At 53.0% G+C, this 23,992-nt stretch overlaps 1 protein-coding gene across 3 annotated transcripts in view; it reads left to right on the forward strand.

Moving 5' to 3' along the window:
* Nucleotides 1-21,723, forward strand: part of LOC116834179 (occludin-like) — a 25,561-nt gene extending 3,838 nt beyond the window's left edge. For all 3 annotated transcript variants that reach the window (XM_075070929.1, XM_032796150.2, XM_032796230.2), the window contains 7 exons: nt 3,733-4,478; nt 7,374-7,532; nt 14,490-14,647; nt 15,272-15,481; nt 16,700-16,871; nt 17,556-17,597; nt 19,642-21,723. In XM_075070929.1, coding sequence (XP_074927030.1) covers nt 3,789-4,478; nt 7,374-7,532; nt 14,490-14,647; nt 15,272-15,481; nt 16,700-16,871; nt 17,556-17,597; nt 19,642-19,743 — 1,533 coding nt within the window. In that variant the 5' untranslated portion in view covers nt 3,733-3,788 and the 3' untranslated portion in view covers nt 19,744-21,723. The remainder of the gene's footprint in view (nt 1-3,732; nt 4,479-7,373; nt 7,533-14,489; nt 14,648-15,271; nt 15,482-16,699; nt 16,872-17,555; nt 17,598-19,641) is intronic.
* Nucleotides 21,724-23,992: the final 2,269 nt, after the last annotated feature.

Genomic DNA, 23,992 nt, shown 5'->3' on the forward strand with positions numbered 1-23,992 from the left:
TGGTGGCAGCGAGATAAGATCCAAGCTGGTAATTAAGCTTGGAGGTTCATGCTGAGCACCCAGATTTTGGACGCTAAGGTCCAGATTTGGGAGTAAAGCTTATGATACCACCCCATCTAACATCCCATCACAGACCACTGGGTATATTTACCACTAGCAGTCAAAGACGAATTAATTTCCAAAATCCCTGAATGTAAGGCAGATCATGTAGCACGACACAATAGAAAGGCATGCCTGTCTGCTGAGGTACTTGTACTGGCACCATAGCATAGGAACATGCAGAAATAATCTCTCTTAGAAACATATAATCTGCAGGGGGTTGGGGGTTTGCATTTTGTTACCAAAGCATCTGAGCAAATTTACTTTAGTTCACTTGGTGGTGGTTTTTTAAAATCTTTTGCATCATTTGGTTGAAGCAACTGGAGTAAATTCAAGTGAGTAAATTTTGTGGGAGGTTTAAATAAAAGTGCGGTTGAATTGGTTGATTGTGAGGATGTGAGAGCCTGTTTCTCAGGATTTGCACCAATATATCAGACCTGCATTTGGCAGAGTTATTCCAGATTTACGCTGGGACCAGAGCCTGGAGCTAGTGCAAAGGGGGCAAAAATCATCAAAGTGGATCTGTCTTCATTGCAAAGTTTACTCAAGTTCTTGCTCAGGAATTGCCCCAACCCAGCTCCCATCCACACACACAACCCTCGGAACCTGAGCTTAATGGTGCTTTCGCCCTGCGCTAGTGGCTCCTCTAGGGCGGAGTGCTAACCTGCTGGTAACCTGCCCACTTGTGGTGAGGATACCAGTCTGGCAGTCCTCCAGGGCCTTCCCACAATTCCCTCCATGCGCCTAGAAGGACAGACAAGGTCTCCCAGAATCCACAGGGAAAACACCCCGTGGCTCAGCTTACTGACAGGCAAAGACCCAAGGATGGGCCCCCCGGCGTCCTAGACGCAGGCACAGTCACTTGGGTAGGGCTTTGCCGTGTGGCTGCCCACCCCTCACCAGGGCTAGGCTAACCTTGGGGTTGCTCACCCCACTTAACTCAGACCCCATGTGACTTAGGAACCCAAGCCTCCTGGAAAATCAGCAGGCCCCCTCAATTCCCAGCACTTTGGAGACTTCTGAAAATGGGACTTCGGCTCCTAAGTCATTTATGTGCTTTAAAAAAAACTTTACCAAGGATTCTAAAGTTCAGCTAGGAGAATCCTTTGCAAGGGGGAGGGCCAAAGTCAATGGGAATTGCACTCCCTAGTGTCAGGGATGAGCATAGCCTGGGGCATGGGGGCTGTGTGACCCCTGCGGCCTTTGCTTGTTGTGCATCAATGAGTCCATAGAAGTGACTGGGCTTTCTGGTCTTTGCAGGGGAGAAGGGTCTCGCCCCGGCATGCAGAGATGGTGCCGAGGGCTCATGGAGGAGGCTGGCTGGGACCAGAAGGAAGATTAGCTCAGGGGGATGATTCTGGGACAGGGGTGGGTGAACTACGACCTGGGGGCCGCAGCCCACCCTGCATACATTTAAATCCGGCCCTCGAGCTCCTGCCAGGCAGTGGGGTCGGGGGCTTGCCCCTGCGCCGTGCATCCCATGGCCCTACATAGCTCCCGGAAGCAGTGGCATGTCCCCCCTCTGGCTCTTACACGCAGGGGCAGACAAGGGGCTCTGCACACTGTGCCATCTCCATGGCTCCTATCGGGCAGGAACCACAGCCAACGAAAACTGCAGGGGCAGCGCCTGCGGACGGGACAGGTGTAGAGCCGCCTGGCCACACCTCCATGAAGGAGCTGGAATGGGTACGTCACTGCTTCCGGGAGCTCCTTGAGGTAAGCGTGACTCAGAGCCTGCACCCCGACCCCCTTCTGCACCCCAACCCCCTGCCCCAGCCCTAATCCCCCTCCCATCCTCCAAACCCCTCGGTCCCAGCTCGGAGCACTCTCCTGCACCTCCAACCCCTCATCCCCAGCCCCACCGCAGAGCCTGTACTCCCAAGCGGAGCCCTCATCCCCCTCCTGCCCCCCGGACGCCAACCTCTAATTTCGTGAGCATTCATAGCCCACCAGACAATTTCCATATTTCCCAGATGTGGTCCTCGGGCCAAAACGTTTGCCCACTCCTATTCTGGGATATCAGCCAAGCAAGTCCCGTTTGGACAGTCCCCCTAAAGAACCTCTAGGCAGCATGAACAAGCCCAGCCCCCTGGTTTAGCCCTTCCACCCCACCTTGGGGGTAAAGCTCAATCCTTTCTGAGCTGGAGAGATCAGTTGTGCTGCTCAGGACTTAAAGCGGGGTCTGCATAACACATCCTTTGGCCACTGGGGCCAGTAAGAAGACGGCCACATACTTGCAGGCTGCACCCATTCCCAAGCACTGCCTGGTTCCTGCCTGGCCTTGCCGAAAGCCCTTCCCCCAGCCCGTGAATGGTTAAAACACCCTATTGCTAGGTCGGGGTAGCGAAGAGGGAACATCTACACTGCTGCTTTCAGCCCCGTAACGCAAATCGAAGTCTGTAGACCCAGGCTCTGAAACTCGCTGCTGCGGGGTTTTTTGCAGTGTAGACGTACCCACTGACTAATATGCTTGACTTGACCATCTATGTAGATGCAATTACAATATACAGGTCTGTCTCATCTTACGCTGGGGTTACGTTCTGCAGTCAGTGCGTAAAGCGAAAATCACGTCTAGTCAAAATTACATTGAGTGTAATGGCGGATGGAATCACCCGCACTACAGAAACAGTATTTAAATTGTTATTTTTCTCTTCTCTTTTTTTTTTTCTTGTTTTTGCCAACCACGTAAAATCGCACATTAAATGCACATAAGACGCGACAGACCTGTAGATTTTTCTATCTATCTAATCTATCTATCTACCCCCATACACCCAGGGCCGTCCGGGGGGGGGGGGAAGTGGGGCAATTTGCCCCAGGCCCCACTAGAATATAGTATTCTATAGTATTGTAACTTTTTTTTATGGAAGGGGCCCCCAAAATTGCTTTGCCCCAGGCCCCCTGAATCCTCTGGGTGGCCCTGCATACACTCCATCCATCTATCTATCTTTCTAATATACTTACCTATATACATAAAACCACCCCTAATTTATAGACGGGGACAATGAGATTTTCAAAGAGGCCCGGGCCCTAATTTCCATTGACTTACTATGAACCGTGGTGATTCTGGTAGTGCCTGACAGCCAGCCAGGAATAGGGGCCTTCTGTGCTAGGTGCTGCACAAGCACGAAGCCAGAGGTGGTCAGAGCTTACGGTCTAACTAAGCCGAGAGAGGCCCAAAGTCTGTGACCCCTGGTGAAGGCTATAACCCCCAAGCAGAGGTGGCAGCAAGCAGCACGTCGATGCCACTTTTCCTGGGGAGTGGCAGTGGCTTAGTCTGGAGGAGACCAGCTACCTGGAAAGCAAAGGGGGCAGGGCAGGTGGGGAGTGAAGCTCAGAGCTGGAGCAAACAGCACAGGGCAGCGAAAGTCCAGTCAGAACTGTGGCAAGTCCTCTGAATATTCACAGCTCCCTGCGTCTGCTGCCCCAGCTGGCCGGTTCCGCAGCAGTCGTCTCCCAAGGCCGGACGGCAACAGAAGGAAACGCATGGCTCTCACGCCCTTTGCTTGGGCAGTTTGTAAGTGACTAGCCCAAGGCCTCATTGGCAGAGGCAGGATTCGAATCCCCTGCCCCTGGGCTTGTCCCACCCTCAGGCCACCCTGTTTGACCAGCTTTTTTATCTGCCACTCTACCTAGGCGTTTCTAAGGCTGTGGTCTCTGTTGCCTGCCCTGCGTCGGATCCTTCCTCCGCCATGTACAGCCAGAAGCCCTACACCAGCCCGCCCACCGGCTACGGCTCCCCCGGCGATGGCTACGGCTACATCCACTCCCCCCCGCCAGGCTCCTTCTACGTGGAGGATGTGCCGCAGTATTTTTACAAGTGGAACTCTCCGCCCGGCGTGGTGAGGATCCTGGAGGCCATGGTCGTCCTGCTCTGCATCACCATCTTCGCCTGCGTGGCCTCCACGCTGGCCTGGGAATACAGCTACGGCTATGGGGGGATGTACGGGAGCGGGCTAGGCAGCTACTACGGGTCTGGCTATTATGGAGGAGGGATGGGCTATGGGGGTTATGGCGGATACGGCGGCTACGGAGGCTACTATGGCGGGATGACCAACCCGCGGGCAGCCAGCGGCTTCATGATCGCCATGTCGGTCTTGTGCTTCATCGCGCTGCTGGGGCTCTTCGTGGCCAGCGTCACAAAGTCCAGCAGCGCCCGGTCCCGCAGGTTTTACCTGGCGGTCATTGTGGTGTGTGCCATCCTGGCCTTCCTCATGCTCATCGCCTCCATCGTCTACATCATGGGCGTCAACCCCCGGGCGCAAATGACAGGCAGCTACTACTACAGCCCCATGCTGACCATGTGCAACCAGATGTACTCCTCCGGCGCGGCCTACATGAACCAGTACCTCTACCACTACTGCACCGTGGACCCGCAGGAGGTAGGATGGGCACTGCTTGCCTTTTCCTTTGCGCTTTCTCTCCTTCTCTTCCCGCCTTCAGCCTTCTCTCCTTCTTCTCCCTCTTTCTCCCGCCTTCAGCCTTCTCTCCTTCTTCTCCCTCTTTCTCCCGCCTTCAGCTTTCTCTCCTTCTTCTCCCGCCTTCAGCTTTCTCTCCTTCTTCTCCCTCTTTCTCCCGCCTTCAGCTTTCTCTCCTTCTTCTCCCTCTTTCTCCCGCCTTCAGCCTTCTCTCCTTCTTCTCCCGCCTTCAGCTTTCTCTCCTTCTTCTCCCGCCTTCAGCTTTCTCTCCTTCTTCTCCCTCTTTCTCCCGCCTTCAGCTTTCTCTCCTTCTTCTCCCTCTTTCTCCCGCCTTCAGCCTTCTCTCCTTCTTCTCCCGCCTTCAGCTTTCTCTCCTTCTTCTCCCGCCTTCAGCCTTCTCTCCTTCTTCTCCCTCTTTCTCCCGCCTTCAGCTTTCTCTCCTTCTTCTCCCGCCTTCAGCCTTCTCTCCTTCTTCTCCCTCTTTCTCCCGCCTTCAACTTTCTCTCCTTCTTCTCCCTCTTTCTCCCACCTTCAGCTTTCTGTCCTTCTTCTCCCGCCTTCAGCTTTCTCTCCTTCTTCTCCCTCTTTCTCCCGCCTTCAGCTTTCTTGCCTTCTTTTCTCTCTCCTTCCATTTTGTCTTCGTCTTTTGTTGACTTTCTCTTCAAGCTGCTCAGAAAATGGGCTGACTGTTTTGGGGAAAATGTTAATGCCAATTTAGTCCTTGTTTGTTTGTTTGTGTGTTTGTGTTTGTTTGTTTAAAATGTGAAATGATCAACAAAGGTTGTTAAAAATTTCCTACCATCTCGCTTGCTCAATTTCACAGATGAACAGGATGAAACTTTGGTCAGAATATTAATGGAAACCCCCCTTTTGTTTTGTTTAAAATTTGACATTTTGCTAGGAAATGTTGGCATATCCCAGCCAGTCTGTCTATTTTTTGCCATTAACACTCATTTTCTCTCCAGTACCTCCGTAGCCATCAGCTGTAACTGCTGCTTTCCCTTTTCCACTAGCCATTGGTGCACGTCTCCAGCTTGCCTCAGCGAAGGGCAATTCCTGGTGACTAGCGTCAGCTGCCCCTGGGGGGAGCTGGCCCAGGGGGGAGCTGGCTGCTCGCATGGTGCTGACTCATTCATCCTGGGTTTTGCAGCTGAAGGAGAGTCAGAGCTGGTGGGAGAGGGAGTTGAAGGAAGAGCATGTGGTTATTTTTCCATTCAGCCAGTCGCTTTAGTTGACAGCGGTGTTATAGGAGGGGAGGCCAAGGTGGCCCACAAGACAATCCTGCTGATAATAGCCCATCTTAATTATTAAGACACGCATCCGACGAAGTGGGGATTCACCCACGAGAGCCCATGCTCCAAAACGTCTGTTAGTCTATAAGGTGCCACAGGATTCTTTGCTGCTTAATTAATTAGCCTCTTAGAGTTGGTAGGGCAACTTCCACCTTTTCAGTTTCTCTGTATGTAGACAGTATATATCTCCTCACGAGATGTTCCATTCTATGCATCTGATGAAGTGGGCTGTAGCCCACGAAAGCTTATGCTTGAATAAATGTGTTAGTCTCTAAGGTGCCGCAAGGACTCCTGTTCTCTTACCAATACTGTGCAGCTAACAAGGATCTGCCCGGCTCTGGAGTCAGAGCTCGAGGCTGTCTGTCGGATAGAAGACAGCAGAATATTAACAAACAAGGTCTCTGTGAAGCCAGTTTCGGTCTGGACAGAAACAATTGCAGCGATTTAAGCGGCGAGCTGGGTGGGCCTGCCGATACCACCCCTGTCTCCAGGATAAGATTAGTCCAGTCTGCTGCATTCCAGCCACCTGAAATCCAGAGTCGTGTAGAGCTATATACTTTGCTATGTATTGCCTACCAAAAACAAAGCAAAGAGCTGTGCTGCACCTGCCCGATGCATGGACCAGATGTGACCTAATCTGTCATTCCCTCTATGTCTAATTTCTATCTACTTCAACATTCTTACCAGGGCCCTGTGGGAAATTCTGGGGAATCTCCCTCTCTCACACACACCAAAATGCAAGGATTTGAACCCCTTCTTCTCCTGGGCTCTTTTCCTGGCTCTGTGGAGCCTTGAGAAAGTCATTTTCTCTCTCACCATATGCCTCAGTCTCCCAGTCTGTAAAATATGAAGGCATTGGATCCCTATAGCTTGCAAAGTGCTTTGGCATCACCTCATTTAGTTTTGATTCTTGAGCTGGGCCCTCCCGGAGAATCAAACCCCAGGAAGCTTTCCAGGCTCGATTGTTTTGCTGACTTCCACCCAGGATAAGCTAATAGCAATGAGGACAGCAGCGGACGCCTCCCATGTGATTCTGCTTTGTGCCAGGGAGAGCTGGGGAAGCTGATTCTATTTGTTGCCAGCATAGCCGATATCCTACCGTTCCCCCTTTGAATGCTGCCGGGTTTGTCCTCTCTCGCTTGGCCAGTTCCAAAAGGCCTCACAAACCCGAGAAGCTGCCTCTTCATCTCTTCCTCCCCTAAATCACAGTTCCAGGAAATTCCTCATCCATCTCTCTCCTCCTTGGGGGGACTCTTTTGTTTGATGTAACAATTATTTTCCCTTTCATTTCATTTCCTGCCCCCTTTGGCACCTTCACATGGACTGGAATCACTTCTCCAACTGTGCTGACAGGTGTAGGGGGTGTCTCATCTCCTGCTAGTGGCTAATCCACATAGAGGACAACAACCTACTGCTGCTACCAGCTGATGGAGTTCTTCCTTTAGCTTGAGCGGTAGAGGTCAGTGCTGCACTGCAAAGTGTGCTGGGTTTGAACCAAGCTGATGGATGACATAAGGGTAATTTCACTGACTCCCTGGCCAATGTGTTTTTTTTCCTTCTCTTCTAGGCCATTGCCATTGTCTGTGGGTTCTTCATTGTCGTTCTTCTCTGTGTGATTTGCTTCTTTGCTCACAAGACGCGCCACAAGATCTGGAAGTTTGGAAAGCCCAATATCTACTGGGACAAGCCACTCGCCTTCCAGGAAGGCCCCAACGTGGAAGAGTGGGTGAGTCTAGGATGGCGCAAGCTGCGGGTGGAGCAGATGAGGGATAGGGACTTTGAGGCTCCAACCTGCTCTGGCTAAATCAGGGCATTACTAACCAGCCCATCACCGTGGTGTCTAGGTGCCAGAGGTACCCTCAGGAGCCAGACTGGGAAACAAACAAGAGGAGGGACTCTCCTAAGCCCCGTCCACTCATGGCACTAAAATTGAGAGCCCTCAAAGTGAGCTGGCACTTGTCTTAAGTTGTGCAGATCTTCGCAGCATGATCTGTCCTCACCTTCATTTTAGCAGCAGAGAAATGTTGATGTTGGTAAATTGGAGAGGGGTCAGAGAAGAGCCACAAGAATGATTAAAGGCTTAGAAAACCTGCCTTACAGCCAGAGACTCAAAGAGCTCCGTTAATTTAGCTCAACAAAGAGAAGGGCCAGGAGTGACTTCAATTCAGTCTATAAAGAATCTACATGGGGAACAAATCTTTAATAACTGTCTTTTCAATCTAGCAGAGACAGGGCTAACATGATCCAATGGCTGGACATTGAAGCTGGAGAAATTCAGATTGAAAATAAGGTGTAATAGTTTAATGGTGAGGGTAATTAACTGTTGGAACAATTTACTAAGTGTCATGGAGGATTCTCTATCAATGACAATTTTAAAATCAAGATTTAGATTTGTTCTAAGAGACGTGCTTGCAGGAGTTACTTTGGGAAGCTCTCTGGCATGTGTTATACAGGAGGTCAGACTAGATCAGAGCAATAATTCCCTTCTGGCCTTAGGACATATGAATCTATAAATGGTTAACAATATTGACATGTAGGCTTCGTCGTCTGTAGGCTTCAGAATTAACACCCCATTGTGGTCAATGGGTTAAGCTCAGAAATCTCTCTGATCTGCTCCTTCAGGCTGTGGGCAGATGTGGCTGGATTCGTCTGCTTCACATTTTAAGGTGATCTAGGCAACCATAAAAGTCAGGGTCAGGTTAGGTTCTGGAGCAAAAGATGGACATGGAAAAGTGCAGTGGCCTGGCGGGGAATGTGGCAGAGTGGTGTGAGCGCCCTGCTGCATGTTATGAAATGTGCTATATAGGAGCTAGGTGGTATTGGTTTTGTCCAGTGTTTGTACGCCTGGCACAATGGGATCTTGGTCTGTGGCTGGGGCTCTGACTTACTGCCACAATTTGAATAAATAGCGATAATAATATCATATAGCAATGAGTTCCATGGGTTAATTTTCTATATTAGTGGAGGGGGGACATATTTCCTTGCATCTGTTTTAAATGCCTTGTGTTTTCCATTTGCTTTTGGGTCTTTTTGTTGCTCAGATATGAGTAACAGAGTGTTGAGAACAGGGCTGGTCCAAGCTATCTTGCATGCACCCAAAGATAAATAAAACGGGCTCGGATCAGATACCGCGAGCCTGGAGCCAGCAACACGAAGAGTTTCTGTTCTCTTTCCCTTTGTCCACTGAGTGCTCGAAAAATGTTTGCTTATGATATGATTTAGTTTCACCCTCGTCAATGATTAACTGGGCGGTTCTTGCCATGCAGGGTTTTGCCTGGCACATCTCAAACATGTTCTGGTCCATCGCTTGGCGCCAGGTCACATCTGGTTGGCAGTGGGGTCACAGACACTTGGGGATGGGGTGGGGGAGTGGGGTTGCTTGTTCAGGTGAAATTTCACACCAGCGTTAAGTGCTGGGCCCCGCTTAAGCCTGGGAAATTCATCTCTCCGGGGAAGGGGCTTGTGACGAACTGGGACTGTTCCTAATGTTTGCTCTGAACACTGTGTTGGTGCCTCAGTGTCCCCTAGGCAGTTCTTAAGTATCTGGCAGAGCAAAGGGCCAGTGCACCTAATGCCTGGCACTCTGTATCCTAGCAACTGATGGCCTGGGCCCCTCCTCTGCAAAGGTGCCAAAACTGCAGGTGTTGCGAGCAAAGGGATCAAGGTGACCTCCCTGGACCGGGAAGGAGCCCTGAGCAGAGAGGAGGAGGCTTGGAGGGGTTGGTTAGTCTGGAGCGACTTTGGGGGATAAGGAGTGAAGTGCCCAGACCTAGGGGTCTGGCTCACTGGCCCACCCCAGAAATGGAGCCCGGCGAGGGGTCTGGTTCGCTGTATCTACAAAGCTCTGTTTTAGACCCTGGTTCCTGTCATCGAATAATATTCCTCTGTTTTGCTGGCTGAGAGGTCACGTCTGACTGCAAAAGTGGGGTGCAGAAGCCTGGTGGCTTCCGCCAGGACCCCGCCTGGGTGGGCTCGCCTGTGGAAGCCACGGAGGGGCAGAGGATGCTGAATGCTCCAAGGAGAGACCCAGGAGGTGAAGACGTGTGAGCTTCTTGCCCTGAACAAGTCTGCTCCAAGGGAGAGGAGGCTCCCCAAAGTCCTGACTGGCTTTGTGGGGAGCAGTTCCAGAGCATCGCCCGGTGACTCCGTGACAGGGCTGGCGGGCAGCCTTGGCACCACTTGCATCCCACTTATACCTGTGCCAAGGGAGCAAAGGATTCTGGGATTCCCAGCCATGGGTGTAGTGGTATCATGATGTGCTGGGCTTCTGCCCAGGGTGAACTCACCTGAGGGCCATCAGAGCAATCATCCCTCTCCCCTCCAGTGCCTCCCTGCCTCTCAGCATGAGCGTCTGATGTCTAAAAGCCTAATGCAGAGTGACAAGCCCTCCAGGACGCTGCTGGGCCAGGGCATATTGGGCAGTTGGCATCCCCTCCGCTGTATGGCATGACACACAAAAGCAGCCATCTCTGCATCAGGGAACTGCACAGCACCAACAAATCCAGCCGTGGGGAAATTAACACTGGAGGAAAAGACTTGTCCGTAGCAGGAGCCTCCTTTATTCTGTCTGGGGTCTTGTCCTGCTCTTGTAACTAGTGTCTGAGCGCTGCCCAGGCATGTCCTCAGGGACGTGTACTGTGTTTAAGGGCTGAGCTGCGATATGACCTTCGAAAGGAGAGTGAGCAGCCAAATCAGCGCTTCTCATAAGGGCAAGGAGAGAGCACGATAGGCAGCGCGGCCTAGAGGTTAGAGCTGGATGGGGGTGGGGAGCCAGGACTCCTGCGCTGTAGTCACAGCTCTGGCAGGACATGTCTAACAGTGCAAGCAGGGCTGGCAGCATTGAGTCCAAGCAGGAGTCAAGGGCCAATCATGTGTGGAAGTGAACGAGACAAGTTCTTCCCAGACTGGGCTCTGCAGTTGGGAGCTGGGATTCCCTCCCACACCCTCCCCAGCTCAGCTCCCAGGTCCCCCTGGGGTTCCCCCCCAAGGCTCAGCTCCCAGGCCCTCCTGAGATTCTCCCCCAGGATCAGCTCCCAGGTTTCTCTGCATCTTTGCTTCTGTGGGAAGGAAGGTGGGAGAGGAACTGCCTTAGCCAGGGAACGGAGCTCTTTCCTCCAAAGATCCATCAGATCCCAGACAAGTGACAATTTCTGCCTCCGGCAAGAGGCTCCAGCTAACAAGCCGCAAAGGGCCAGGAAGGAAGGAAGGGTGAAGTGGAAAAACATCTGGCCTTCTAGGATTCAGTCTAAACAAATACCCCCCGCCCATCCTCATTTCCTTAACCTCCAGGAGCAGATGTGGCCACATTCCCTCGTTGCCCGCACCTCTCCTGTGTCACCAACCCAGCACCTCTCAGCCTGGGGGCCCAGTGCTAGCAAATGCCTTTGGCCTGAGGTTGGGGACTAGGATGCCCAAAGGAAAACTGCAAGGTTACATAGTGCAGAGCAGACGTTCATGCTCCAGTGGGCAGGGGAGGGAGGGAGTGGCCTGCACGGCAGCATGGAGCAAAGACAGCTTACACGGGTGGCTGGGTGGAGGTGAGGAGAGGAAGGAAGGGGGTTAACAAGTGCATCAGCTATCCAGGGAAGTAATTGCAAGCAGTGGCAAACCTGAGGCATTTGGAAAAGATCTTACTGGAGCAGAGGAGCAACTAGCCAAGGACTGGGGAGAATCGGGCATGCCGTTCATGAAACCTGTTGCGTTTGATCGGTCTATCTACGTGTGCCAATCCCTTGGGCTTAACAGTCTGTCCCACTTTGTAATTCATAGTGACACTCCAGGTACCTTTTCCTGCCCTGAAGAAGAGCTCTCGGAAGCTTGTCTCTTCCACCAGCAGGAGCAGGTCCCATAAAAGATATCGTCTCACCCCTCTTGTCTCTCTCGTATCTATCCATCTCTCTGATCACCAGCCTCAAACTCAATCTGGCCTCCCAGAAAAATCACACAATTGCTTTAAAAACTATGACATTTTTTAAAAAATAATAATTTTGGCTGCTTTTTGTTTGCCTTCTGGTTAGTGAGCCGCTGGGGGGGGTCAAGCGGAGTGTGGGCTCAACCTTTCCTCCAAAAGCATGAAGTTCAGACCATGACTTTAAAAAAAAAAGAGATTCTCTCCTAATCCCCTGATTCCAGGAGCTGGAGCTTTTGGAGAAACATGAGGTGTTGAGAGAGTTGGCAACACTATCAATCTCTCTACATCATCTTCTCCACTTGATACAAGTGGGGCTTTCTTTCTTTCTTTCAAGACCCTGATGAACTCATTCTAACGTTGTTTTACCATCTCCTCCTCCCCCGGTAAATGTTATTCCCATTCATACACGAGCTATTTAATGATTATTTAAACATCTGTTCTGTTGGGATGCCCTCGTTAGCAAATGCCTGGTGGAGGTGGAGGAGATGTACTTGGGGGACTGGGCCAAGAGGCTATATCGAGGTCGCAACATCTAAAGCTATGGCTCCCCGATTAGAGCCAGATTTTGATACTTTGTTTTTGTAACTTCCTGCTAAGTAGTGTCCTACTGCACAGTTGAGGCCAATGAACCCACTGACTGTGTGAGATATTGTGTCCAACATGAGGAAGGTTGTGTGACTACAGTGGAAGGGTTTCCTAGTGGTTAGGGCACTGACCTGGGCCTGTAGGTGAGGATTCAATTCTCTGCTCTGCCACAGACTTCCTGCATGACCTTGGGTGAGTCACTTAATCTCTCTGGGCCACAGGCTCCTATCTAGAGAGGAGACAGCATTGCCTAGTGGGTGCAGTGCCAGGCTGAGACCCAGCAGTGCTGGTTTCTCTTCTTGGCCCTGCCACTGGGTTGCTGAGTAACCTGTAGTGTGTCGCTTCCCATCTCTGTGCCTCAGTTTCACCATCTGCATAATGGGGCTATTGGTCCTGCCCACCTCAGTAAAGCCTTGGAGATCAGCCGATGAAAAGTGCTATATAAGCGGTAGGTGGTATCTGTACAATGGGCATAACTGCATTTCCCTAACTCACGGAGGGTGGGGGTGGGGATAAATCAATCGTTAGCGATTGGGAGGTGCTCAGATCCTACAGCGCTGGGGGTCCTAGACGTACGTAAGACAGATGGGCAGAATCTAGCACTGTAGCCCACCATCAGCACAAGAGCAAAGCCTGAAAGAAGCAAAGTGCCCTGGATGTGACCAGTTTCCCAGCCCGGGGCGTTTCCACGTTCCTCCCAGCTCGGTTTATTTACTGTGCAAGTCGCTCCCGGGAGGCATTTCCTGAGTTCTGGTGGAAGCGTCTCCTACATGGGCCCTGCAGGGACTCAGGTCAGGGCGGCACATCCTCTCTTTGTCAGTCCCAGGGATGTCTAGGGAGGGAAGGGTTAGCTGCTCTGCAGGTGGCTGAGTCCCTGTAATTTATTGCAAGCGAGGGGAGCAAACACCCCTACGAAAGGGAACTGGCCCTGTGGCCCACTGGCACAGGGGAGTTCAGGAGGGGAAATTCCCACCCAAACCACCTGTTCCCTGACACTGAGCGCTGCCACTTCCCTTCCCATGGAGGCTTGTACCTCCTTTGCTCCGCTCCCGCAGCTCCCAGACCTCTAAAAGCCAGAGGGTCACCCAGCAGCCCCACTGCTTTGTTCTCCACTGCAGGATCCTGCGGGTGGGGGCATAGCAAGCCAGCTCAGCTAGGCCCTGCAATGGAGGGTAGGCCATACAATTTAACACCATTCCTCTGTGCCTGGGACTTATCCACCCACTCCCACCCATTCCCCTGGCCTCTGCTGCTGGGCTGGCAGGTGGGGGATCGTGGGGCCTGGTGGTGCCAGCTGCAGGGTGGAGGCTGGTTAAATGGCAGGGGAGGTGTTTGCCAAGTGTGGATTTAGCTTATCGGCGAGTCGCATGGTGATAAGGGGGTTGTGGCTGCACACACGGGAGGCAGAGAGCCGGGACCTGGGCGGTGGTTCCTCATGCTCCGGATCCCAATCCCAGCTCCGTGGGGCCTTGCAGACCGGACGGGAGTTGGGCTGCATTAGCCACTCCTGGTTTGGTGTGTGATTGTGACCAGGAACAAATAGAACCGGCTGGGCAAGCATCCCCCTCATGGCTCTTTCAGAGCTTCCCAGCCCTGTGCTCCCCCCTCCGCCCTGAGCTCTACCAGTGTCCCTGAATCCCGACTCCCAGCCCTGAGCTCCCCCCTCGGCCCCGAGCTCGGCCAGTGTCCCTGAAGCCCGACCCCCAGCCCCTGTTATCCCAGCCCTGAGCTCTCCGCTTGGCCCCGAGCTCAGCTAGCGTCCCTGAATCCCAACCCACAGCCCCTATTATCTCAGCCCTGAGCTCTCCGCTTGGCCCCGAGCTCGGCCCGCGTCCCTGAATCCCGACCCCCAGCCTGTTATCCCAGCCCTGAGCTCCCCGCTTGGCCCCGAGCTCGGCCAGTGTCCTTGAATCCCGACCCTCAGCCCCTGTTATCCCAGCCCTGAGCTCCTCTCTCCGCCCCGAGCTCAGCCAGTGGGCTGCCGTTTGGGGTCTTGTGTGTGCACCCTGAAGACTGCTCCAAGGCCATCCCCAAGTGTGAAGTTGAGACCAAGGTCTCGACTGGCGCTGGCTCTCGCTAAGGTGGAGCTAAGGGCAGAGGGTGACCCCAGCATCGCACCCAGCCCCCTGCACACCCTGGGCCACACGTGAGCACAGAGGGAGCTGAATGCCTCTGGCTGCTTTTCAGGTGAAAAACGTTGCGGAGAGCGCCAGCATGCATGATGAGACGGCCACGCTGGCCTACTCCGAGAAGCCAACTGGCCCAGTCAATGCCCCAGCCAGCGCCTACAGCTACCCGCACAAGGAGAACGACTACTATTCCCCCGAGGCCTACAATCCCAGCAGGTGAGTCCGTCCCAAGGGCTGGGAACCCAGGGTCCCTTTGTATCCAGATCTCCCACTCAGGCCTCCGGCGGACGCCTCCCCCAGCTCAGCTGGGCTCACAGTGCTTGGGAGCTGCTGGTTTGATGAAGTAACGGCCCAGGCGGTCTGGTGCTTAGACCCCAGGGCTGGGACTCGCTGGGTTCAGTGTACAGCTCTGTGGGACTTTGGGCAAGGCCCTGCGTCTCCCTGGGCCTCATTTCCAAGACATCTGCAGCATGGAGGAGAATGATCCCTCCTATGTCCGTCTTGCACATCAGACTGTGAGCTCTGGGGCAGCGACTGTCTCTCACTGCATGTTTGGGCAGCAGCTGGCCCGGCGGGACCCGAGCGCATGCTACCACCCTGCTGCCGTGTCCACACCGACAGCCATGCTCATGCGGGGAGGCAGCCCCAGAGGGCTGCATTCCCTGTGTCACCCAGACCTGCCGCCTTGCCACGCCGCCAGCCGCCGGTCACCGCAGGAGCTGGGATGCTCTAGCCTAGGGGTTCGTCTGTGTCCTGCCTGGATGGATGAGTAGTTTGGGGAGGTCTCAGGCTGAGAATCGTGGCTCAAGGCTGAGCTCCATGTCCACATACCATCCCCAGCTCTCCTGCCCGTGTGGTCAGCGAGCAGCCCGCCAGGACCTTCAGCACCAGCACGCTGGAGGAGAGGAGGAGGGAGAGCTCCAGCAAGCCCGCTGCCCGGCGTGGGAGGAGAAGGAGGCGCAACCCCGAGCTGGACGAGTCCCAGTACGAGACAGACTACACCACAGCCATGGAGTCCAGCGACGAGCGGGACAAGGACGAGTGGGGCAGGTGAGGGGCTCGCTCTCCCTGGCGCGTCCATCAGTGACCCCTGACTGCCTCTGCAGGGCCTCGGCTACTGGGGCCATTCTGCGGCAGGGTGTCCAGCACCAGAGATAGCTGCGTTAACATCACAGGCTGGGCCACAGGAGGTGGGGCTGGCCCATGGGGGAGCATGCCTTGGGCAAAGCAATGCACATTGGAAAAAACAATCCCAACTATACACATAAAATAATGGGGTCTAAATTAGCTGTTGCTACTTGAGAGAGATCTTGGCGTCATTGTGGATAGCTCTCTGAAAACATCCACTCAGTGTGCAGCAGCAGTCAAAAAAGCGAACAGAGTGTTGGGACTCATTAGGAAAGGGATAGATAATGAGACACAAAATATCATATTGCCTCTATATAAACCCATGATACGCCTACAGCTTGAATGCTGCGTGCAGATGTGGTGACCCCATCTCAAAAGAGAGATATTGGGCTTGAAAAAGGTTCAGAAAAGGGCAACAAAAATGATTAGGGGTATGGAACGGCCTCCATATGAGGAGAGATTAATAAGACTGGAACTTTTCAGCTTGGAAAAGAGATGACTAAGGGGGAATATGATGGAGGTCTGAAAATCATGACTGATGTGGAGAAAGTAAATAAAGAAGCTGGGAATGGGCAACAGAGGATGGATCACTTGATGATTCCCTGTTCTGTTCATTTCCTCTGGGGCACCTGGCATTGGCCACTGTTGGCAGACAGGATACTGAGCTAGAAGGACCTTTGGTCAGACCCAGTCCGGCCATTCTTATGGGCTTATGTTATGCCATGCAGCTGGACCAGGATGGCTATCCAGACTGCCCCATTTGGCTTGTGCGGGAGGGCTACTCCGGGGAGCCAGGAGGGAGATCTGGTCACACCAGCTTCACTGACATTTTGACACGACATGCTGGCATCCCAATTACCTCATACTGTGATGTCACTATGTGCCATGGCAGCAGTATCTGGGGGACACCTGTGTTCCTCCCCAGTCAGGCAGGCCGGTGGCACGGCCCTCCTGTAATTCCAGTAGTCACCTGCCAGTTCCCGGGAGGCTGGTGCAAGAACAATGCTGCATGGAAAGAGATTACAATGATTTGGGGGTGGAGAGACTCAGCCCCTCTGCAAACCAGCCCCAGACCAGAGCACCCCCCCATTGAGTGCCCAATCTAATCTCTCTCTCTCTCCCTCTCCTCCGGCTGGGCAGTGTGTACCCCCCAATCACCTCGGACAGCATTCGCCAGGAATACAAGCAGGAGTTTGACGCAGACCTCAAGCACTACAAGCAGCTGTGTGCTGAGATGGACGACATCAACGACCAGCTGAACCAGCTCAGCAAGCAGCTGGACGGCTTGTCGGAAGACAGCCCACAGTACCAGGTCAGTGTGGGGCCAGGCAGGGAGGAGGATAGAGGTGTTGTATCACAATAGCGCCTCTAGGGCTCAGCATAGCTCAGGGCCCCGTTGTGCCTGGCGCTGCACAGAGACCGGCCCTATTCCAAAGAACTCACAGGCTAAACAGACAAAGGGGGTGTTGTCGCCCCATTTTGCAACCAGAGAACTGAGAACCAGAGAGATTCAGTGGCAGAGGCAGGAACTGAGTTCAGGTCTCATGATTCCCAGCCCAGAGCCTTATCTACACGGCATCCTTCCTGCTACTTCACCCCTCTGCAGAGGGGCCAGCACCAAGGGGGGTATAAGTCTCATTTGATAGCTGATGCTCATCTATTTTGTTCAGGGACCCACCCTCTCCCTGTGGAAGCTGGCAGGGAATTTTGCCCAATCAGTGTGAGCTGGAAGACATCTCTTCTCCTTCCCGAGCTCCAGCCCCTGCCCAGCCCATGCTGATTCCAGCAGCATGCAGTGACGGGTTGCCTTGGGAAGCCTGGCTTTCGGCAGCATGGCTGGCTTTCCATACAGGAGCCTGAAAGGGCGTCTTTGTCAGCCCCCGCCTGACACCACCCCCTGTGCTCCCTCGTTAGGTACACTGCCGAGTGATGGCTCTGGGGTAATTATCTCCTGTGCACATAACATGGCCCTCTCCTCCCGGGTTTTCTTTTTCAGGGAGTCGCTGAGGAATACAACCGGCTGAAAGATTTAAAACGGGTGAGTCTCCAAAACCCAGCTTCTCTTTAGCTATTTGCCTCTGTGCATATTCTGTCTGTCTGAGCTCCCTTCGGGAGTATGTGTCTGTCCAATTTCCCCGAGCGATTCAAACAGCGTCCCATAGCGAGTGTCCTCAGACAAGGCCTTAGCCATTTCCCACTTGTCTACACATGCAAGTGGCACCAGCTTAACTTAAATCCGTTTCAAACCCAGACGAGATTAAACCACTGAAAGCCCCTATGTGCCGGCGTGGATATCGGCTTGAATCTGGTTCTGTCAGTTTAGCTGAACACCTGTCAATTTCCCTAGGTGAGCAAAATCATCGGAATGAGGCTTAAACCGATTTCAGAGTGTCCACACACAATGTTGCACCAGTTTTTGGTTTAAAATCTCGTGTTGAGTTATAGCGGGGCAGCAGACCCGCTCTTGGGGTGATTGATTGTGTTGCTCTCATGAAGGGATTGGGACCGAGAGGCCGGAGCTGGAGTTCTGTGTTTCTTCCCAGGGCAGGGGCAGCGTGGCTTTAGTGTGTGCGTAGCCAGCGATGTGGCTGGAAGGGCCTGACTAGGAGTGGGAGGTTCGCTCCGTTCTGTGTGTCTGGTCCTGAGTGTTGCTATGCACATGCTGTTCTCACTGAAGGCGGTGGGAGCCGCACCCCCCAGAATCAGGCCCCCATTCCCTAGCCTGGCCTGGGGGGGAAAAGTCCCATGTAGCGGGTGCTTTTGTGACAGCCACCCTCTGGGCTGACTTTGACCTGGGGACCTCTGGAGCTAAAAATAGGAGCTGCTACAGCTTGAGCTAAAGATCCCCTGGGTGGAAGAAGGGTGGGCGGGCATTGTAACAACTCCTGGGGATTTGGGGATTGGTCCTGCTTTGAGCAGGGGGTTGGACTGGATGATCTCCTAAGATCCCTTCCAACCCTAATAATCTATGAAACTATGAAACTCACGCCAAGAGGGTAACACTCACCCACCAGTGGGTTATACTCTGTAATGTGGAGATCTGTCATCTAGGACCCAGGCAATGCACCTGGTTGGCCTGGCCCACGAGCCATCAGCTGGTTAAATACTGCCAATCCCTCCGTACCTGGGTCAGGTTCAAACGCATGACCTGGAGTGAAATGCCCTGCCTCCCTCTGCGGTGCCCCTGAGCTGGCTGCTTTGGTGTTGGATTACGCTTTGCAGCGCAGCTTGAAATACAACATGCTTCAGTGAGCTGAGATGGAGGAAAAACACCTTCTGCTTTCAGAGTTGTCTGGACGGCACTGTCCAACACCAGCCTTGCCCTCCTACACCCTGCGGCACAGCAAGGGGGCCTTCTTCACTCAGCCGATCTGCTCCCTGCCATGGGGATCAGACAGACCTGCAGAACTCACTGGCTTTGGATTATTCCCTGGAGCCTTGCAGAGTCAGCCCTGCGGCGTGAGAGGTTTCCATTGGGGTTCATATATCCCAAAAGGCAGCTTAGTGCCAGTTGCAAAATCTTTATTACCAGGGAGCATACATGAGGCAAGAAGAAACCCAGCGCCCCTCTGGGATCCCAGGCTGCTTTTGCAGCACAGACATAAAAATCTCTCTGTTCACTTGCAAATGGAGGGGGTCTGAGCTGGGATCATAGTCAACATGTGGGGGTTGAACTCAGAACATCAGACATTAAGTACCGGATCTTCAAAGGGGACCAGCGCGCATTTAAGCACTGAAGAGTGCAGTCCGTTTGGTGCTGAGCATTTTCTTAAATCTGGCCTCAATTGTGGGCACCGAGCCCTTGAAAATCTGGCCATGAATTCTTAATATTTGCTCTCCAGAAGCATCAGTCTGTACCACTTGAGCTAAAAACATAACTCCATTAGCTGGTAGCAATGGGAGGCTCTTATCTTCTTATGCGGACCAGCCACTAGATGGCGACGCATGACACATGCTGAACCAGCTCCCACAATGCTTAGTGCTTCCAGAGCACAGCTGCATTAGGGAGCCGGAGAGAATATGCCTCCGTGTTCCCTGCAACGTCATTAACACCTCCTCCTCGTTTCTTGCTCTTGCTTCAGACTCCTGATTATCAGACAAAGAAAATGGAGAGCAAAGCTCTGCGGAACAAGCTGTTCCACATCAAACGCATGGTGAGCGACTACGATAAGATGAGAGGGTAGTGTGGAAAGTGGAATCCTTTGGCTGGGGAAGAAATTCTGCATGTGGTCAGCCGCCTTCCCTCCACGAAGTGCTGCAGGAATGCCAAACACCTGGACTAGACGCAGATTTCTTTTCTGTTTTGTACATTCGTTTCAAAAGCAGAATCTCTCTATCTTTGTGCCATTTCCAAACCGAAACCCAACGGGCCTCAAAGAGCAGGGCAAGAGGGTGATTTTTAGAACAGAAATGAAACTCCAAGGAAGTTTGCGCTCTGGTTGATTCCGGTGGGCCCGTATCCTTCAACGACCTAAGCAGAAATCCTAGTCCCATTGAAATCAGTGACTTCAGTGGGGCTAGGAGATCATCCTTGGTGCTTAAGTTTATGCATGCGAGTCATTAATTCAATAGAACTGAGCATTAAGCATGCGCCTGTGGGTACTGCAGCATCGGCCCCTTGGTTTGTACGTGTGCAGATGTAAATTTGTAAATACGTGGCTATGTATATAAATTAGCCTCCTGTTTTATATGATCAAAGGGTGAGCCTCTCTGTAGCATGTTCACATGCTGGTCCCCATCCTGCAAGCCCTTACTCACCCACGTAGTCCCAGTGAGCTCAATGGGACACCCCTCAGGTGCGAGGACCCTCGGTGGGTGAAATTCACCCCTGGGCTGAAGGGTTTGTACAAGGTGTATGCACCACTGACACCCCCTGAGCACGGTAGGTGGAATGCGGCTCCATTGACCTCTGTGGGGATTGTGCCGTTGACTTCAGTAGAGCCTGGATTTCACTCCATTATGGGGACTTTGTGCTGCACAAGCCTGATGCTGGCTCCCTGTCCAGGAAAGGTTTGCAGGATTGGATCTGTGCTCTCTGGAAAGGCAATTAGCAAGGACTCCTGATCCCTCTTAGATTACTGTCATCATTCCCCTCCATCCCCCGAGTCCCAGTGTGATTCAAAGCCAGGAGCATGGGAGATCCGTGGCTGGAGCTCTGGAGCCCAGGCGTGTTTCGCACTCCTCACCAGCCTGCAGGAAGGAGTCCACTGCAGCCAGCTGAGGATGATGGCCTGTCTCTCACCACAGCAGCTGAGTGTAAACCCAGACCCAAGCTCCAGAGACTGTCCCGGCCCCTCACCTCCCGCCCCCTTCTGCAGAGGTGTCTCTCGTGGAGCTGACAACTGAGTGTGGTGGCGGATGCATTTCACTGGGATGAATAATACATAGGGAACTCCTGAGTCACCCAGCACAGCCGGATCACACTCCCCACAACTTGACAAGCCAGCAAAAGCCAGGGTTTGGCCGCCCCCACAGCAAGAGCCCATACTAGGCGTTGTGTGAGATTTCACGCTCGCACAGGGATCACGGTGCCAATCTTAGAATAGCCCCCCTCCAGCTGCCACGGTTTTATAGAGCTGGGCAGCACGGTGCAAATGTCTGAACACAATTTTTTTTAACGCTGCTAGCACTTCCTATGCCAGTGTGCTAGTCTGTAGGGAACTGGGTATGATGTCTGGGTTATTTTTTTAAATAAACAATATCTATTGATTTAAAATGTCAGCATCTTGCTGAAAATGAAACACTTCTCCCTTTCGTTCCTGAGTCGGCGTGTGGCTTAAAAAAGAAATCCCCGTATGTTTGATTGGCTGCAGCCAGAGTCAGTGTTTTGTCGCTGGGACGAAGCAATATTTGGAGGTAGAAATTGGGCAAGGGAAGAGGATACAGCAAGTGCATTTGATGCAGTCACTGCTGGCCGCCAGCCTGTCCACCCATTGCTGTGGTATCAGAGCAGCTTCTAACCAGTCACAACTTTATGCTCCTGACAGCCCATGTGGGCAGTGAGAATCATCACCCCCGGTTTGCCAGGCGAGGACCCAAAGCCCAGAGCAACGCAAGGGATGAGGTCACGCAAGGAGTCTGGGGCAGAGCTGAAACATGACCCCCAACCTCTCCCAGCTCAGGCTCTGCCAGCAATGAGCTGGCAGGGTTCCCACTCCCAGCCACCTCAGGGTTACATTCTTATAGCTACTTCATATAGCTGCAGTCTTACAACATGCCTTGGGGGGCGGACCTGTACATTTGGCAGAGAGATGCTGCTGGAGCCCTAAAGCGGCCGTTTACCTGCTGCCAGCTGTCTCTCGCTCCCTGCTGGTGAGTACTGCTAACGCTGGGTGCTCCCCCTTTCACGCTCTGTAGAGAAGCGGACCCCTTCCTAGGGCCCTTTGAGTTCTGCGGCCAAGCAAGCCAGGCTGGGCGCTCCAAAGGCTTGGTCATGAGGGGCACAGGTTGAGAGGGAGTTGGTCTGTGGGTGCCTTGACTCCCATTTGGTGCAGTCTGGTGAATTCGGTCCCCTGCCCACCCAGCCTTCTCCCTGTGGGATGCTGTCCCATGTGACCTGCAGATAAGGGTTGCAAGGTGCAGTTAGTGTCTGGTAGGGTCAGATAGCAGCTGGGACTGGGGAGGAGCCATTAGGCCCATGTGACCAGCCCTTGTGTTGCCCACGCTTGGGATTTTTATTGTGGGGTGTTTTTCTTAAAGCGCCTGCACCTAGAGGCATGGGCTTCACGCACATTTCAGCATTTCATTTCATGAGAGAAGCCTCTAGCCCTGGTGGGTGCAGAGAAATGGCCTCAAAATTGTGACCCTTAAAGACTCAAAAAAACAGAAAGGAAATTGAGGGGGGGGAACCGTCCCCCAAAACTTATCGTTGTGAAAGCGCCTGATTGTCTTTAACTAATCTCGTGATTTCTGGGAACGGGGGGAGGTGACGCGTGGCACATGCTGCTCATCCTCTCAGGCTTGTAGATGCTGTCAGAGCTTTAAGCGGGATGAGAGCCTGCTGTGCTCTGCCCTATGGGCTCATTGAATACGGGGGCGGAGGCGGTGCTGCTGTATCTTGGGGGCTGTGCTGGTGCACAGTGGCACTGCAAGCCATGGGGCTGGACCTCAGCTGAACTCCCTGGGGCTCTGTATGGCCATAAGGGTCAGCCCTGCAGTTCTTGGTGCAAGCCGGAGCCCTGGTTTGAATCCCCCACCCCAGCTGTGAACCCCTTGGTTGCACTAGGTGCTCTGCTTGCATTGACTCCAAGGGCCTTCCCTCTGTGTGGCTATTAACACACACACACACACACACTCACTCACTCTCTCACCGGCAGGGTGGTGTGTGAAGCGCTTTGAGCTGCTTGCTGTGTGAACTATTTTCTGTAAGTTACTTAAAACCCCAGGACCCTTCTTGCCCAGATGGTTTCTGAAAAGTAGCTTTAGTCCTAATCCCGCTGAAGGAATTGGGAGTCTGAACCCAGCCTGCATTTTAATCTTCAATCTTTGACCAATTTTACTGCAAAGGCTCCAGGATCATGTTATGGTTTAGTCACGTGTACTGACTTAAGCGCAAGAAAGTGGTGGGGAGGGGGGGGGGTCTTGTCACCCTCCCCCAGACACCTACGTATAATGGTTGCATTAAATGGACTTGTTTTTTCCATGGCCCTGCACCTTGGGTGCACATCTACACAAGGACAAAGTAGGGAGGATTTTACACCCAATGAAAACCATCGTGTTTTATGCCTACATCCCACTGGTGTCAGGGCCTGGGCAAGGTGCAGTGATGAATTAGGCCCAAATCCCTTTACAGACGGGGTGGGCTACACAGAGATGCTAATCTAGGGCACTGACTGATGGAACTCGATTGCTCATCACATTAAAATCCAGCCACAGCACAGAGGCCCAGAGACCATTGGCCGGGGGATTAAGGGTTTTGGGGGCCATATACTACAGACTGCTACTGTAACACCATCCCTGGCCACAGCAGCCCAAGTCCTTGCTATGGCTAGGTATGGAAAAGTTAGATTTGCACTGGTAAATGTTGGGAAACAGCCATTTACCCAAATACACACAACCCGACAAAACAATATTGCCACTGAGCATCGCAAGTCACAGGTAAGTGGAACAAGCCACGTGCTGCTTGAGCATGAGCGGCAAACATAAGATTTACAATGTCTATGTTGAGACGTGATGTTGCCCACTTGCGATTTATGTTCAAGAGCTTGCATGAGCCACCAGCTGGCCTGCCAGCATCACAGAGATCTGCAGCCAGGCCAGCAGCTGCTCAGAGCTGGCTCCGCACTCAGGACCAGGCGGCTTTGAGTGGGCAAGGGCTCAGAACTGCCAAGTGACAGTGGCATTTTGGGTGCTTGGAAAATGCCAGCTGGGAGTGGGTTTAGGGGGCAGCTGAACTGCTGCTTGGGACAGGTCAGTGGCATCTACCTAGCAGCC

Source organism: Chelonoidis abingdonii, chromosome 11, assembly GCF_003597395.2.
Source record: "Chelonoidis abingdonii isolate Lonesome George chromosome 11, CheloAbing_2.0, whole genome shotgun sequence".
NCBI classification, from domain to species: Eukaryota; Metazoa; Chordata; order Testudines; family Testudinidae; genus Chelonoidis; species Chelonoidis abingdonii.